Source organism: Ornithorhynchus anatinus, chromosome 7, assembly GCF_004115215.2.
Source record: "Ornithorhynchus anatinus isolate Pmale09 chromosome 7, mOrnAna1.pri.v4, whole genome shotgun sequence".
NCBI classification, from domain to species: domain Eukaryota; kingdom Metazoa; phylum Chordata; class Mammalia; order Monotremata; family Ornithorhynchidae; genus Ornithorhynchus; species Ornithorhynchus anatinus.
The window spans coordinates 29,322,369-29,339,597 of record NC_041734.1 but is presented as its reverse complement, the minus strand read 5'-3'; the positions used below and the strand labels follow the sequence as shown (position 1 = coordinate 29,339,597).

The following is a 17,229-nucleotide window of genomic DNA, read 5'->3' as shown; positions in this document are numbered from 1 at the left end:
TAACAAACACATTCCTTGCCCACATTCTCCCAGTTTTCCCAAGCTCTGAGCACAGTGATCTGCACACAATAAGTACTCAGTCAATATGATTGATTGATATCAAAGAATAAACCATATAGCCTCTGCCTCAGGCTGTGAAATGAACTCAAGAGGCTATCCAAATGTACAGCCTCTCTCTCTTTCCAAATGATCAAGAAATTCACAAAATGCAAAATTCCTCATAAACGCTAACCTTTTTTTTCGTAAGAGTGAGATGATAGCCATCACCAAAGGCTTCCTTGAGGTAAAAAGGAGACCCACAGCACCTGAGTCCACCATGCTCCAAGAACGCGATTCTGTCACTCAGTACTTCCGCTTCATCCAAGTGATGGGTCGATAGAATAATTGTTCTAGCTGAAAGCACAGAAAAGTTCAGATGAAGACTGTAATCCATTGAAACAAAAAGTGAAGGTGTGGAAATTTATGCTGACATTCAAGTATTAGGGAGACAGGTCATGTTTTAAGAGTCATTTGAACATAGCATTTTATGCCTAAGGAATCCTCTTACTATTGACTGACTAAAAACAAATTGACTTTTATTTTATGTCAATATATTTCAAGAAGGGTCAAACAGAAGACAGGGAGGACCACTATTGGATGATATTACTAATGTAAATTTAAAGTGCTTAATTATAGTGGTGGGTTGATAATCCAGGAATGCAGGAAGTTTTCTTCATCAATAATTACTATTGAATGAATGGTGGGTCATTAGCCAAGGGGCAAACTTTCATAATTCTTCAGATAAGTACAATATTGGTACTCCAAGACCTCTCCTGACAATGTAGTGCTATCTTGAGTCGGTAGAATAAATTTCCATTTTTTTTTAGTTTGAAAAGACAGTGCAACATTGATGATGATTAACTGTGGTATTTGTCAAGCACTTACTATATGCCAACCACTGTACTAGATGCTGGGTTAGATACAAGATAATCAGGTCCCACAGGGGGTTCACAGTCTAAATAGGAGAGAGAACAGGTAATGAAACGCCATATTGCAGATGACGGAATTGAGGCACAGGGAAGTTGACCAAGGTCACATGGTAGAAAAGTGGCAAAGCTGGGATTAGAACCCAGGTCCTCTAAGTCTCAGGCCCGGGCTCTTTCCACTAGACCACACTGCTTTTCAACATTGAAGTGAAGATTCAAATTACTACCATTCGTTCCACTTCTCAGGTTTAAATCACTGGCTTAGAACATGAATTTGTGAAATGTTCATTGTACATGCCCTGCCCTCTCACCCAAGTCCTGCCCTCCCTTAGACTTTCCCACCACTGAAGGCAACTCCACCATCTTCTCTGCCTCACAAGCCCATAACCTTAGCATTATTCTCGATTCATCTCTCTCATTCAGCCTGTCACCATGTTCACACTGTCACCCAGTCCTGTCAGTTCTACCCTCAAAACGTCTCCTGAACCTGCTCCTTCCTTTCCTTCCAAACTGCTAGCATGCTGCTCCAAGCACTTATATCCTACCTTGACTACTACATCAGCCTCCTTGTTGACCTCCCTGCCTCCTGTCTCTCCTCTCTCCAGTCCTTTCTTTACTTTGCTGCCCAGATAATTTTTCTGACAAACCATTCATCCCAGATCTCCTCACTCCTTGAAATCTATAGTAGTTATCTATCCATCTCCGCATCAAATAGAAACTCCTTACTATCAGCTTGGAGGCACTCAATCAGTTTTCCCCCTCCAACGTTACCTCACTGATCTCCTCACTCAACCCAATCCACACACACTGCTCTTCTAATGCCAACCTACTCTCTGTATCTTGATCTCATTTTTCTCACCACTGACCCCTTGGCCAAGTCCTCCCTCCCTCTCAGAACTTCTTCCCACTTCATATCCAGTAGACCACCATTCCCGCATCTTCAAAGACCAACTAAAATCACATCTCCTCCAAGAGGCCTTCCCTGACTAAGCCCTCACTTCCCCTATTGCTTCCCTCCTGTATTTCCTGTGCATCTGAGTCTATATTTGATATTCATCCCACTCCCAGATCCATAGCACTCATGGACATATCCTTATTCTCAGCCATTTTCCCTTATCCTTAATTTATTCAGTTTCTGTTTCCCCACTTGGTCTGGTGAGCATCTTGTGAGCAGAAATCATTACAACTCTGTTCTAATAATAATAATAATAGTAATAATGGTATTTGTTAAGCACTAATTATGTGTCAAGCACCTTTCTAAGCACTGGGGTAGATAAAGCTAATCAGGTTGGACACAGTCCCTGTCCCACGTGGGGCTCACAGTCTTAATCCCCCTTTTACAGATGAGGTAACAGGCTCGGGGAAGTTTAGTGACTTGCTTGAGGTCACACAGCAGACAAGTGGCAAAGCTGAGATTAGAACCCAGGTCCTTACTCCCCCAAGAGGTTAGTACAATTCTTTGCATACCATAAGTGCCAAGTAAAAACCACTGATGGATTGATTTGTTTATTGAAAAGCATTATTCATTCTCCATGGATTTCATGATGATGAGGGCAAGTGGACCATACCTGTTTTATTTTTGGAGATGACATCCCAGATGCTCCGGCGAGAACATGGGTCAACCCCCGTTGATGGCTCATCTAAAATTACCACTCTTGATCCACCGATGAGAGCTATGGAGATAGACAACTTTCTCTTCATCCCTCCTGATAACGTGCCAACTCTTTTGTGACGATGACTGTACAGCCCGGTGTCTTTCAATGTCCTTCAGAGGCAAAAGTTTGGTCATGAGCTCTGGGATTCTCTCGGCTGCTGGCCGCTTGACTTTGAGTCTGATCAGGTAGGGTCGGCTCATCCCCCGACCCTGGTCATCGCCTGCTTATTAACACTATTGTAGTGTGCCTTACTGTAGCATGTTGCTATATTAGCGATCTCGCTTGTCATTGTCTATTGTCGTCAGAATTTGAATTTGATCAGGTCGCCCCTTAATCGAGTCTATGTCTATTGTCGTCAGACTTTGAATTTGATCAGGTCGCCCCTTAATCGAGTCTACCCCCGACCCTGATCATCACCCCTTTTATTAACACGACTATATTGTATCATACTGTATCATGTTGCTATATTAGCACTACTGTACTGTATCATACTGTATCATGTTGCTATATTACCGATTTCGTTTATTACTGTTTATTGTTGTCAGTGCTGCCACCCACCTCTCTGGCCTCGCCATGTCCCTCCTCCCCCCCTCCCCCCTTCCGCCCCTCCCGCCCCTTCCTATCCTCCCCTTCCCCTTCCCCTCTCTTGCTCAGCTTTTTCCCGCTCTCTCCTCTGTCTCCTCCCCCCCTCCCCTCTCCCGCCCTAGAACCCCACTTTACCAGCGCTACCCCTCTTCCCCCTCCCCCTACTCTTCCCCCCACCAAACCCCCTCTTCACCCCCTCCCCCCTTCTCTCTTCCCCACCCATGCCCCATCCCAGTCCTCTTGTCCCACCGCCACCCCTCATCACCCCCTCCCCGTCCAGGGCCCCGCCACCTCCTTCCCATCCAAACCCTCCCCTCCCCCCGCCCTTCCCCCCCTCCTCCCCTTGCACCCACAGCTACTTTCAAGTGTGGCCTCTGGAACCCCCGCTCTATTACAGGCAAGCTACCTTTCGTCCATGACCTTTTCCTCTCCCGCTCTCTCCTCCTCCTCGCCCTCTCGGAAACGTGGCTCTCTCCCGAAGACACGGTCTCCGCCGCCGCTCTCTCCAGCGGAAGCCTCTCCTTCTCCCACTCCCCCAGACTCACCGGTAAGGGAGGAGGCGTCGGCTTCCTCCTCTCGCCCTGATGCCGCTTCCGCACTATCCCTCCTCCCCCCTCCCTCTCCTTCCCCTCCTTCGAAGCCCATATCATTCGCCTCTACCACCCCCTCCAGTTACTTGTCGCCGTCATCTACCGCCCTCCGGGTCCCACCTCCGACTTCTTCAACCACCTTGACCCCTTTCTCACCTTCCTTCTCTCCTTCTCTCTGCCCACTCTGATCCTTGGAGACTTCAACATCCATACGGATGTACCCGACGACTCCTCTGCCGCCCGCCTGCTATCCCTCCTCGACTCTGCCGACCTCCTCCTCCACCGTACCGCGCCCACTCACCGACTCGGTCACACCCTCGATCTCGTCATCTCCTACCGCTGCACTATCTCCTCCCTCACCAACTCTGAAATCCCTCTCTCTGACCATAACCTTCTCACCTGTCTCATCTCTCACACTCCCTCCCGCTGAAAATCTTCGCTACTGCCCCACAGAGACCTCCACTCTCTCGATCCCATCCGTCTTTCCAATAGCATCTCTCCTCACCTTGCCGCCCTGTCCTCTCTTCCCACTCTCGACGATCAGGTCTCCGCTCTCAACTCCACCCTCTCTACTCATCTCGACTCTCTCGCCCCCCTTTCCCTCTGCCGCTCTCGCTCCACTAACCCACAGCCCTGGATCACCTCCTCCGTCCGCCTCCTACGCTCCTATGCTCGAGCTGCTGAGCGCTGCTGGCGAAAGTCCAAGCACCAAGCCGACCTCACACACTTCAAATTTATCCTTTCCTGCCTTAACTCTGCCCTCTCCTCCGCCAGGCAAAGCTTCTTCTCCTCCCTCATTGACACCCATGCCCGTCACCCCCGCCGATTGTTCCGGACCTTTAACTCTCTCCTTAGGCCCCCTGTTCCTCCCCCTCCCCCATCTCTCACCCCCAATGATCTGACCACCTATTTCCTCACAAAAATCAACACGATCAGGTCTGAGCTCCCCAAAGTCACCCCTCCGCCTCTCCCCTCCCCCCCACCAACCCCCTCCCCTACTTTCCCATCCTTCCCTGCAGTATCCTCAGAGGAGATCTCCTCCCTCCTCGCAAGTGCCACCCCCTCCACCTGTGCCTCGGACCCCATTCCCTCTCACCTTCTTAAAACCATCGCCCCTGCCCTCCTACCTTCCTTAACTTCTATTTTTAACCACTCAATCTCCAAGGGCTCCTTCCCCTCTGCCTTCAAACATGCCCACGTCTCCCCCATCCTAAAAAAACCCGCTCTTGACCCCACTTCTCCCTCCAGTTATCATCCTATCTCCCTACTACCCTTCCTTTCCAAAATCCTAGAACGAGTCGTCTACAATCGATGCCTAGAATTCCTTAACTCCCATTCTCTCCTAGACCCCCTCCAATCTGGCTTCCGTCCCCTCCACTCTACCGAGACTGCTCTCTCTAAGGTCACCCATGACCTCCTTCTTGCCAAATCCAATGGCTCCTACTCCATTCTGATCCTCCTTGACCTCTCTGCTGCCTTTGACACTGTCGACCATCCCCTCCTCCTCCACACCTTATCTCACCTTGGCTTCACGGAGTCTGTCCTCTCCTGGTTCTCCTCTTACCTCTCTGGCCGATCATTCTCGGTCTCCTTCGCTGGAGCCTCCTCCCCCTCCCATCCTTTAACTGTTGGAGTTCCTCAAGGGTCAGTTCTTGGCCCTCTTCTGTTCTCCATTTACACTCACTCCCTCGGTGAACTCATCCGCTCTCACGGCTTTGACTACCATCTCTACACAGATGACACACAGATCTACATCTCCGCCCCTGTCCTCTCCCCCTCCCTTCGGGCTCGCATCTCCTCCTGCCTCCGGGACGTCTCCACCTGGATGTCGGCCCGCCACCTAAAACTCAACATGAGCAAGACTGAGCTCCTCATCTTCCCTCCCAAACCCGGTCCTCTCCCAGACTTGTCTATCACCGTGGATGGCACGACCATCCTTCCCGTCTCTCAGGCGCGCAATCTCGGTGTCATCCTTGACTCGTCCCTCTCGTTCACCCCACACATCCTATCCGTTACCGAGACCTGCCGGTTTCACCTCTACAATATCGCCAAGATCCGCCCTTTCCTCTCCACCCAGATGGCTACCTTACTATTACGGGCTCTCGTTATATCCCGGCTAGACTACTGTGTCAGCCTTCTCTCTGACCTCCCTTCCTCCTCTCTCGCCCCGCTCCGGTCTATTCTTCACTCCGCTGCCCGGCTCATCTTCCTGCAGAAACGATCTGGGCATGTCACTCCCCTTCTTAAACAACTCCAGTGGTTGCCTATCGACCTCCACTCCAAACAAAAACTCCTCACTCTAGGCTTCAAGGATCTCCATCACCTTGCCCCTTCCTACCTCTCCTCCCTTCTCTCTTTCTACCACCCACCCCGCACGCTCCGCTCCTCTGCCGCCCACCTCCTCACCGTCCCTCGGTCTCGCCTATCCCGCCGTCGACCCCTGGGTCACGTCCTCCCGCGGTCCTGGAACGCCCTCCCTCCTCACCTCCGCCAAACTGATTCTCTTTCCCTCTTCAAAACCTTACTTAAAAATCACCTCCTCCAAGAGGCCTTCCCAGACTGAGCTCCTCTTCCCCCTCTACTCCCTCTGCCATCCCCCCTTTAACTCTCCGCAGCTAAAGCCTCATTTTCCCCTTTTCCCTCTGCTCCTCCACCTCTCCCTTCCCATCCCCACAGCACTGTACTTGTCCGCTCAACTGTATATATTTTCGTTACCCTATTTATTTTGTTAATGAATTGTACATCGCCTCGATTCTATTTAGTTGCCATTGTTTTTACGAGATGTTCTTCCCCTTGACGCTGTTTATTGCCATTGTTCTTGTCTGTCCGTCTCCCCCGATTAGACTGTAAGCCCGTCAAACGGCAGGGACTGTCTCTATCTGTTGCCGACTTGTTCATCCCAAGCGCTTAGTACAGTGCTCTGCACATAGTAAGCGCTCAATAAATACTATTGAATGAATGAATGAAAAGCCAGTTTAAGAGGAAGAGGGTCGGAATGGTGAAATCCCCCACCAAGGATGTGATGCAAAGGAATACATTTCTGACCAGGATTGCAGGACCAGGAAAGAAATGTCCAAGCCAAAGGGCATGTTAGACATTCTTACAGGAAAAGCTACTCTTTCCTAAGAAATCTGCATTTCTCTCTGCAGCCCAATCATCAAATGCTGTAGAATCGTTTCTGATTCACAGTGACTTTTTGGACGATCAATAGAGTTTTCTTGGTAAAATATAGAAGTGGTTTACCATTGCCTTCTTTTGCACAGTAAAAATTTTAATCTCAGCTATTGTTTTTGATCAACATTTTGATCACTTGACCATCTGCCTTTGAATTTTTCCCATGTCGCTGCTGCTCAGCACAGGTGAATCAACTTGGTCTGACAGTTCGGCTTAGACCTTTCCATTATGGGTAACCCTGATGAGAAAATATCACTCAGTGGCATAGCTCTAAGTTTCACTGAGGTATGCATATTCTCCTGCCATGATAAAGCATTAATTCATTGGAGAGTTGCAGTCCAAACTTTCTTTAAAAGCCAAACTGTCCCCCCCAAATGTTATACCCACACCAAACCCTCTTGCACCCTGGCTACTATTCCCTTCCAGTCACATTCCCTTACCTCTTCACTTCCTCATGCAATTTCTTCTTATCCCAGTGAGGGACTTTGATGGATCCATATAAGAGAAGGTGCTCCTTGGTGGTGAGGTAGTTGAATAAAACATCATGCTGCATGCAGACGCCCATGTTCTTCCTTACAATGTCCAGATCAGTTCTAATGTCCTTCCCATAAACAAAGATGGTGCCCGCAGATGCACCAAACAGCCCAGTTAACATGGAGCTGGGGATAAAGGGAAAATAATATGGATAACCAAAGTCTTTTGCCCAGATATTAGAGATCGCCATATTTTCAGAGTGTGCACAGATTATCATAGCAAAGGTAATAATAATAATAATAATGTTGGTATTTGTTAAGCGCTTACTATGTGCCGAGCACTGTTCTAAGCGCTGGGGTAGACATAGGGGAATCAGGTTGTCCCACGTGGGGCTCACAGTCTTAATCCCCATTTTACAGATGAGGGAACTGAGGCACAGAGAAGTTAAGTGACTTGCCCGCAGTCACACAGCCAACAAGTGGCAGAGCTGGGATTTGAACTCATGAGCCCTGACTCCAAAGCCCGTGCTCTTTTCCACTGAGCCACGCTGGAGAGAACGGCTATCAGAGAAGATATACAATCATGAATTAGCCAAATGAAATGAAAGTGATTTGAAAGCATTTTGCAAATTACTGAGTACTTTTATAATGCTGTACACTGAAAAGGTTTACTAAACACAGTAATAAGAAAGGAATGTTTCTATTTGTGATATAATAGAATACACATTTTGCTCTACTAGAAAATTAGAATGAAGCCAAGAAACACCTGTCTTACTTTATCGAAAAAAGTTTACTTTCTGGTTTTGAAATAGCAGACTCTCCCTCTTTTCCAGACTCTCAGAGCTCTCACAATAAATTAGAAAGACCTGTGCAAATTCCTTCTCCTCTCTCCACTGGGCTTTGAATATCCCTTTACAATTTTTGCCTTTGACAGTTGAATCTACCCTAAAGGGCCAACTCTAAAAATAAATGTGGCATTTTGAATGGGGAAAGACTGTAGGTAGTAGGTATCCCCACTGCATGACCATGCCTACACACATTCATTGACCCCTGGGTGACCAACCTCTGAATTTATTCACAGGATTACAAAATGAAGTTTACATCTACTCCTCCAGGTTTTCATATGTCACAGCTCAGAAGTATGCAGTGCTGTGGCACTTACTATCTAGAAGTTTCCAGGAAAGTCACTGAAAACTAATGACAAAGAAATTACAAATTAATGACACTGCATTCTGTCCTGCCTTTGCACCTTGGAAGGAGGGAGATAAGGATCCACCTGGGCAGAGCCAGACACCCAAATTTTTACTGGGAAATACATCAGTTCCCCCTTCCCATTCCTCTAACCCATAGCTGACACAATTTTTCCATGGATCAAGATGAGTAGGAGATTTCTTCTCTCAACAGCGTCCCGCATTAAGCATGCATGACCAAGTTCTGAGCCTATTACTGCTCTCTTCCACACAAGGTGAAAGGTGTTCCTTTGGCATTCTTTGAGTAGAGAAGAGGCTTTGATCACGTACATTGTTGTGGTTTTTCCAGCTCCGTTTGGCCCCAGCAGTGATGTGATATGGCCTTCATAAAAATTCAAATTGAGGTTGTCAACAGCAACTTTAGATCCATACATCTTGGTTATACCATGGAGAGAAACTCCGATAGTCAGATCTTTCGGTTCAGGTTCAAGGTTAGAAGGAAAGATATACTCAGCGTCTGGGTTAATGGAAGACATAAGTTGTTAATACCAATCAATCAGTGGTATTTATTGAATGCTTACTATGTACAGAGCACTATACTAAGTGCTTGGGAGAGCACAATACATCAGAATTAGTGGAAACAATCCCTGCCCAAAACAAGCTTTCAGTCTAGAGGACTGTAATATATTAGTACACTATTGATACCTTTCTTTTAATTTGAAAGACAGTATAGCTCCATTACTTACTAATAATATTATTATTTGTAAAGTGTTTTCTTTGTGCCCTATGCTAAGCATAAGCTTAGATCCAAGATAATCAGATTGAATGCTGCCCCTTTCCAATATGAGACTCATAGTCTAAAAGGAAGGGAGAACAGGTATTGAATTCCTATTTTTCAGATGAGAAACATGAGTCACAGAAAAGCTAAGTGACTTATCCAAGGTCATAAAACAGACAAGTTATGGAGCCAGGATAAAAAACTCAGGTCTCCAGATTCTAAGTAATAATTATAGTTGTGGTATTTGTTGAATGCTTACTAAATGCCAGACACTGGCAGCGTGGCTCAGTGGAAAGAGCATGGGCTTTGGAGTCAGAGATTATGGGTTCGAATCCCAACTCTGCCACTTGTCAGCTGTGTGACTTTGGGCAAGTCACTTAACTTCTCTGTGCCTCAGTTACCTCATCTGTAAAATGGGGATTAAGACTGTGAGCCCCATGTGGGACAACCTGATTCCTTTGTGTCTACCCCAGCGCTTAGAACAGTGCTCTGCACACAGTAAGTGCTTAACAAATACCAATGTTATTACTGCAGTAAGATACCTGATAATTGGGTTCTACATGGAGCTCACAGGCTAAGAGGGAATAGAGTTATTGAAAATCTATTGTGCAAATGAGGGAACGGAGGCACGGCGAAGTTAAGTGATTTGTCCAAAGTCAAGCAGCAGGTAAGTGGCGGAGCCAGAATTAGAACCCAGGTCCTCCGACTCCTAGGTCCCAGATCTTTCCACTATGTCATGCTACTTCCCATGGCCTTAATCCTACTTCTTAGATCCATGTTCTTTCTACTAAGCCATGCTGCTTTTTAAAAAGGAAACTGTATGATGAGTCAGAAAGTTGGAACAAGGTAAGAAAGTTATAATTCATAGGTATCTGAAAAAGAAGAGTTCCTCACCCAATGGACTTTTCATGTTTTTAAACTCTTGTATCTATATTGTAATTTACTTTTATCCATGCAACCACTCTCCAGCATGTAAAAGATTATTCCCCAAAGACAAAAATCTCCAAAACATATAAACTGGACAATAAGCACTCTGGGAAAATAAGGAGCATGGCCTAATAGACAGAGCACAGGCCCGGAAGTCAGAAGAATGTGGGTTCTAATCCCAGCTCTGTCCCTTGACTGCTGTGTGACTTGGGCAAGTTACTTCACTTCTCTTTGTCTCAGTTCCCTCATCTGTAAAATGGGAATTAAGACTGTGAGCCCCATTTGGGACAGGGACTGTGTCCAACCTGATTACCTTGTATCTACCCCAGCACTTAGAACAGTGCCTGGAACATAGTAAGTGCTTCACAAATACAACCTAAAAAACCAAAAACTAATGGACTCATTTCGTTACTGCGAAGACTAACATGAAAAAACAATCAGTCAAGTAATAGCATTTATTGAGCACTTAAATTGTGCAGAGCATTTTGCTAGGTGCTTGGAAGACTACAATACAATAGAGTTAGTAGACATGAACCCTGCCTTCAAGAAGCTTACACTCTAGTGGAAGAGACAGACATAGAATGATTAATAGTATGGAGGAGATTGGAGAAAATCATGAATCATGAAATCTGCTTTTCCAGAGCATTTTATTAACCTACTTGTTTTACTGTCCGACGTGTTTGTATTCTGCAGCATGATATTGGTGAAGAGAAAGCCATTGCTTTTTTCCCTCTCCCTCTTTACCTCGTCCCAGCCAAAGCGCTCCTTCCAATAGGAGGGAAGGATCGGGAAATACCAAGGGGCAGCCATACCATAAGTCCCTAGGACCAAAATAAAAGAAGGGGTGATTATTTCAATCAATCAGTCAATCAATCGTTTTTCTTGAGCACTTATTTTGTGCACAGCACTTGGGAGAGTGAAATGTAACAGGGTTGGTAGACAGAGTCCCTTCCCACAAGGAGCTCACAGTCTGGACGAGGTGGTGGCACACTCATACAAATAAATACATTATGGCTATGTACATAAATGCTGTGGGACTGAGGGATGGGTGAATAAAGGGTGAAAATCCAAGTGCAGGGGTGAGTCAGAAGGGAGTGGGAGAAGATTGCTTGGTAATTAAACAGTCAGGCACTGCAAGCTGAGCCAAGGGCTGTTAGATAATGTCAGAGGGTCTACTTTGGCCTTTTCCTTTGCAAATAAAGCTAATGTCACTCGGATTCTTTGAGAAAACTTTTAGTCTGAATGGTTGCAATTAAACAGGCAAATACAATGCCAAAATCCTCAAATCTCTGAGTTAAAATGCTGTAAAATGAAATTAATAAACATGAATGCAAAAACCCTCTGTTCTTGAAATGGTCTTGAAACAGTTTCATCACTGAGACCTCTCTTAAATGATCAAAGTGGCTAAGAGGGAGACAGAAATGCTGAATTCTTAAATCCCATTAATGCTGCATATAGTAGGCACCCTCAGCAGTAGGGTGAGAGGAGGTACCCAGCCTATTATAATCAAGAGCCTTTCCTGCGTGCCTATTGTGTTCAGAGCCATGAATTTCTTGTTCTTCCCCAACCACTTGAGAAGCAGAGGGAGTAGTACACCAGTCTGCTATCTCAAACTGCACGGAGATGACATTTAGCAGCAAAGGAGCAAAATTCTTTTCTATTTTTTATCTATTCATAGCAATTTATTTTCTCATCCTGTCTCAAAAACCTTTCTTTTCCACTGGACCAGACTAGAGGTGCCACTTCTTGGATGATCATTTGATCAATTGACATTTACTGATTGCTTGCTGTATGTGAAAACTGTACTAAGTGCTAGGGAGAGTACAATGGGGCATGATCTTTTTTATCATATTTGTTAAGCCCTTGCTATGTGCCAGGTCCCAAACTAAGTGCTGAGGCAGACACAAGGTTGGGCCCAGTCCATATCCCACATGGGCTTACATTCTTAATCTCCATTTTACAGATAATAATGATACTGATGATATTTAAGAGCTTACTATATGCTACGCATCATTCTAAGCCCTGGGGTGGATGCAAGGTTAGCAGGTTGTCCCAAGCGGGTCTCACAGTCTTAATCCCCATTTTACAGATGAGGTAACTGAAGCACAGGGAAGTTCACAATCTTGAGAGGGGCTTACAAACTGCAAAATGTCATGACAGATATATGATATGAAGTTATAATATCATGGCGGGCATTGTAACATCTGTCACACACATACTCTAGAGCAGGGTAAATCTGGCTCCCAATAGCCCTCCCACCAGGACTGTGGGAGCATTGCTGCCTCTGAAGAGCCCTCAGCATGGGCCTGGGTTGCTGCTAGGATGAAATCCTGTATAGGGCTAGAGGAGAAGGGTGGGAGCAGAGGATTAAACCACGGCCTGACAGGATCAATCAGCAAAGATAACATGCGGTTTAGCATTGATGTATCCCCCAAACCAAGGGATACTTGGCAGGGGTACCTCTGAATGCAGATAATAATTGCAGTGACTGTGGTATTTGCTAAGTGCTTCCTGTGTGTGAGACACTGTACTAAAGGCTGGGGTGGAGATATCTAAATCGGGTTGGACTCAGTCCCTGCCCCAACAGGGCTCAGAGTCTCTTTCCTCATTTTACAGATGAGGTAACTGAGGCCCAGAGAAGTCAAGTGACTTGCCCAAGGTCACACAGAAGACAAGTGGTGGAGCTGGGATTAGAACCTATGACTTTGACTCCCAGGCCTGCTCTCTACCCATTACGCCATGCTGCTTCTATGGGGATTGCCCTGTCTGCACAGCTCCCCCACTTTCCTCTGGCCCTTTTCCCCACCAGACCAAAGAAGCAGTGGCTTCTGAACTATAACTGAGAAACAGTATTTCATCAACCAAAAGCAAAACTCAGACTAGCTGGTACAAGCTCTTACCTGGGAAAACATTCCTGACATACCAAGCAATAAGGAAGTAAATGATAGCATCAATCAAAATTAGACAGCACAGCCAGCCGAAGGAGGTGGTATCATCATGCACGGGTGAACTGTACATATTATGCCACTGAAGACCTGAGAAACAAAGCCAGAAAAACACTCTTTGTGGAGCCATCTCAGAGCCGTGCAAGATAAAAACTCAATATCAAAGGATATGAGCTTACCTATACCCTGTTCTTCATACCGGGCAATGTACTGACTTGCATAGCTGAATGCTGTTGGGGACAGCAGACTCTGTGTAGAAAAGAATAACAATGAAATTAGACATTAGAAATTGAATGCATATGGTGCACTAAGCAGAAATCATTTAGTATGCCAGTAGTTTCGATCACCTTTGATAGGACCACAGCATTACACACACAAAATTAAATAACATGAAACTGCAGGGCTGAGCATGAAGGAGACCAAATAGAGCCAGGTAGTTTAAAGAGGCAACATATAAATAGAATGAACTAAAGGAAAGATTTAACACTAAATCTAATATAGATTAGTCATCATTTTATAAATGAAGAAGAATTAGTGCTACAGAGCCAAACATCTTTAAGAAAACATTCATAGTAAGATCATTCTTCTAATAATACTATTTGTGGTATTTGTTACATGCTTACTTTTAGGTACCAGTTGTAGGGAAGGATACATGGTAATTAGATCAGAGTCCCCGACCCATCTGGGGCTCACAGTCTAATGAGGTGAGAGAACAGGTATCTAAGAATGGGTATTTATCCATTTCACAGCTGAAGAAACAGAGGAGCAGAGCAGTTAAGTGACTTTCCCAAGGTCATATAGCAGGCACGTGGCAGAGCCAGGATTAGAATCCAGGTCTCCTGACTCTCACTCCTGATCTCTTTTTACCAAGCCACTCTGCTTTCTAGTGGTTATCCTACATTCTTAAATTCCATATAGTTAAGATGTAATTTTAAAATTACATTTAAAATGCCAGGCGGTTATGATTACTTTGAAATTGAGAGCTTGTGATCTCCAAAGATTAAGGACTTAATTTCTACTAAAATATTAGTCATTGCAAGTCATTGCCTGATGGGTTTTATTACTTTAACAGCATCTTTATTTCTGAGGTGGTTTCAATATAAGTCTTAATTAACACTGTGTTTTAACCTCTGTTCTCTAACTTCCAAAGCAAACATGTAGTAGCCTTGATATTCTCATTAAAATCTCCAAGCAAATCTGGTGACCTTGCATTTGTGAAGAGAGGGAGAGAAAGAGAGCAGGAGAGAAATTGGGAGGGAGAGAGAAGAAAGAGAGAGGGAGAGAATCTAGGTTTTTCAGTTGAAGTTCATTAGACTTGATGTTCCTTAGACTTGAAGGGAGACATTTTTGCATACGACCCAGGCATCTCTCAATAAGCACCTGTTAGTAGTTCTAAATTATCTTTCTTCCATTTTAAAAATCAGCCCAGGTCCACGGTCATGCATCCATCATAAGGGAAAGAAACTAGGCTGGAGGCAAGTCTAAATTGTAATGAATTTTAAAAAATATAACCAAGTCAAATATCCTCCAGATACTGATGTTTAGCCCATTGAGAGTGGTAAGGGAGGTATAACCTGGCAAATGTATTTGAACCAGCTGACAAGTTGCATTATGTGATCTCGTGTAATAATAAGCATAATTAGTCCCCCGTAGATTGTAAATTCCTGGGGAATAGGGATCATTTCTACCAAGTGTTTTATATTGTACTCTTCCAAGTTCTTAGAATAGTTCTCTGTACACATTCAGTGCTCAGTATATACCATTATTTGATAACAATAATAGTAATAACAATGACATTTGTAAAGTGCTTACTATGTACCAATCATTGTACTAAGTGCTGGGGTAGATATAAGGTAAGCAGATCAGACATAACCCCTAACCCACACGGGGCTCACAGTCTAAGGAGGAGGAAGAACATTTTACAGAAGAAGCCCATTTTACAGATGAGGAGATTGAGGCACCGAGAAGTTAAATGACTTTCCCAAGCTCACACAGCAAGCAAGTGGAAGAGCTGGAATTAGAATCCACCCATAGAGGCTGTAAAACTAAAGAAATAAAATGATGAATTTCCCCACTGCTCAAGGTTTAAATTTAGGTGACTACATTAAAAAATTGAAACCATTTGGGAAGGATTTTTTTTTTCACTTTTCATATGATTTTAATTAATGTTGACACTAATTTCCTAGAACACACTGAGGCTTGATGGCAGTTTCCAATTTGATGGGAATTAGTGTGAGCTAGTGGAATGAGCACAGGGCTGGGAGTCAGAGGATCTGGATTCTAATCCTGACTCTCCCTCTTGTCTGCAGTGTGACCTTGAGTAAGTTTCTTAACTTTTCTGTTCCTCAGTTACCTCATTTGTAAAATAGGGATTAATTCCTCCTCTCTCCAATTTAGACTGTGAGCCCCATGTGGATCAGGGACTGTCCAACCTGATTTTTTTTTTATCAACTCCAATATTTAGTACAGTGCCTGGCCCATAGTAAGAACTTAACAAATACCATTAAAGGAAAAAAAAAAACGAGGTTACCACTCACTCTTCAACAATAGACTCACCATGAATGTCTTCACGATGTAGCTCAGCTCATTCTCAACAGTAATCAACACAATGAAAGGGAAAAATGTGATGATGTAAATGAGACTACCAATCAGGGCAGCAATGTTTGTATTGTTGAAGAAGACACTTATGAGGTAGCTCATGGCAATGACGGAGAAGCTGTAGTCGGTAAAATACAGGAACAAGATGAATCCATTTGTTTTCGGGAGGATGTTTCCAAATTTCAGAATCACAATGAGGATTATGATGGTCACCAGAAGGAATCCAACACTCTCAACGAGCCAAGCAAAAAAGTGACTGCAAGAGTTTACACCCATCATCTTCATGTACTAAAAGAAGAAAGAAGATACATTGCTATATTTTAAAAATTTGTGCCAAAATAGCAAGTTCTTCCTGAACCCACTTGAAATACTTTTGGAGGGCAATAGGGAATTTCCCTATGTCTTAGGAACCTAAGCAATGACACATTTTGTGGATATAGTCAACGTTTCTTGGTCTAGTTTGTCCTTAATAAACCATCAATCAGTCAGTGGTATTTATTGAGCACTTACTATACGCAGAGCGCTTTTTTATGATATCTGTTAAGTGCTTACTATGTGCCAGGCAGCATATGAAGTGCTGAAGATGGAAGCTAATCTGGTTGGATACAATCCCTGTCCCACATAGGGCTAACAGTCTCTATACAGCTCTGCCACTTGTCAGCTGTGTGACTGTGGGCAAATCACTTAACTTCTGTGTGCCTCAGTTCCCTCATCTGTAAAATGGGGATTAAGACTGTGAGCCTCACGTGGGACAACCTGATTACCCTGTATCTACCCCAGTGCTTAGGACAGTGCTCTGCACATAGTAAGCGCTTAACAAATACCAACATTATTATACAGATGAGGTAACTGAAACACAGGGAATTTAAGTGATGTGCCCAAGGTTACAGCAGATAAATGGTGGAGCAGGGATTAAAACCCAGGTCTTGATTCCCAGATATGTGCTCTTTCTCCACTAGACCACAATATACTAAACACTTGAAAAAGTACACTATTGAGTTAGAGTTGGTAAATATGACCCCTGCCCATGAGGAGCTTACACTCTATAGGGAAGATAATAATGATAATAATGATGATGGTATTTGTTAAGCATTTACTATGTGCCAAGTACTGTTCTAAGCACTGAGGGGATACAAGGTAATCAGGTTGTCCCAGGTGGGGCTCATAGTCTTAATCCCCATTTTAATAATGTTGGTATTTGTTAAGCGCTTACTATGTGCAGAGCACTGTTCTAAGCGCTGGGGTAAACACAGGGGAATCAGGTTGTCCCACGTGGGGCTCACAGTCTTAATCTCCATTTTACAGATGAGGGAACTGAGGCACAGAGAAGTTAAGTGACTTGCCCACAG

The 17,229-nt window shown here is 44.6% G+C and overlaps 1 protein-coding gene across 1 annotated transcript in view; it reads right to left on the bottom strand.

The window, feature by feature from the left end:
* The window catches only part of ABCA12 (ATP binding cassette subfamily A member 12), a 137,622-nt gene that overhangs the window by 52,799 nt on the left and 67,594 nt on the right, over positions 1-17,229 (bottom strand). Inside the window, exons 20-27 of the mRNA XM_029068474.2 lie at positions 15,839-16,168; positions 13,462-13,531; positions 13,238-13,372; positions 10,997-11,158; positions 8,963-9,149; positions 7,410-7,628; positions 2,534-2,730; positions 233-393 (exon numbers count right to left, since the gene is read on the bottom strand). Of these exons, the coding sequence (XP_028924307.2) occupies positions 233-393; positions 2,534-2,730; positions 7,410-7,628; positions 8,963-9,149; positions 10,997-11,158; positions 13,238-13,372; positions 13,462-13,531; positions 15,839-16,168 (1,461 nt within the window). The remainder of the gene's footprint in view (positions 1-232; positions 394-2,533; positions 2,731-7,409; positions 7,629-8,962; positions 9,150-10,996; positions 11,159-13,237; positions 13,373-13,461; positions 13,532-15,838; positions 16,169-17,229) is intronic.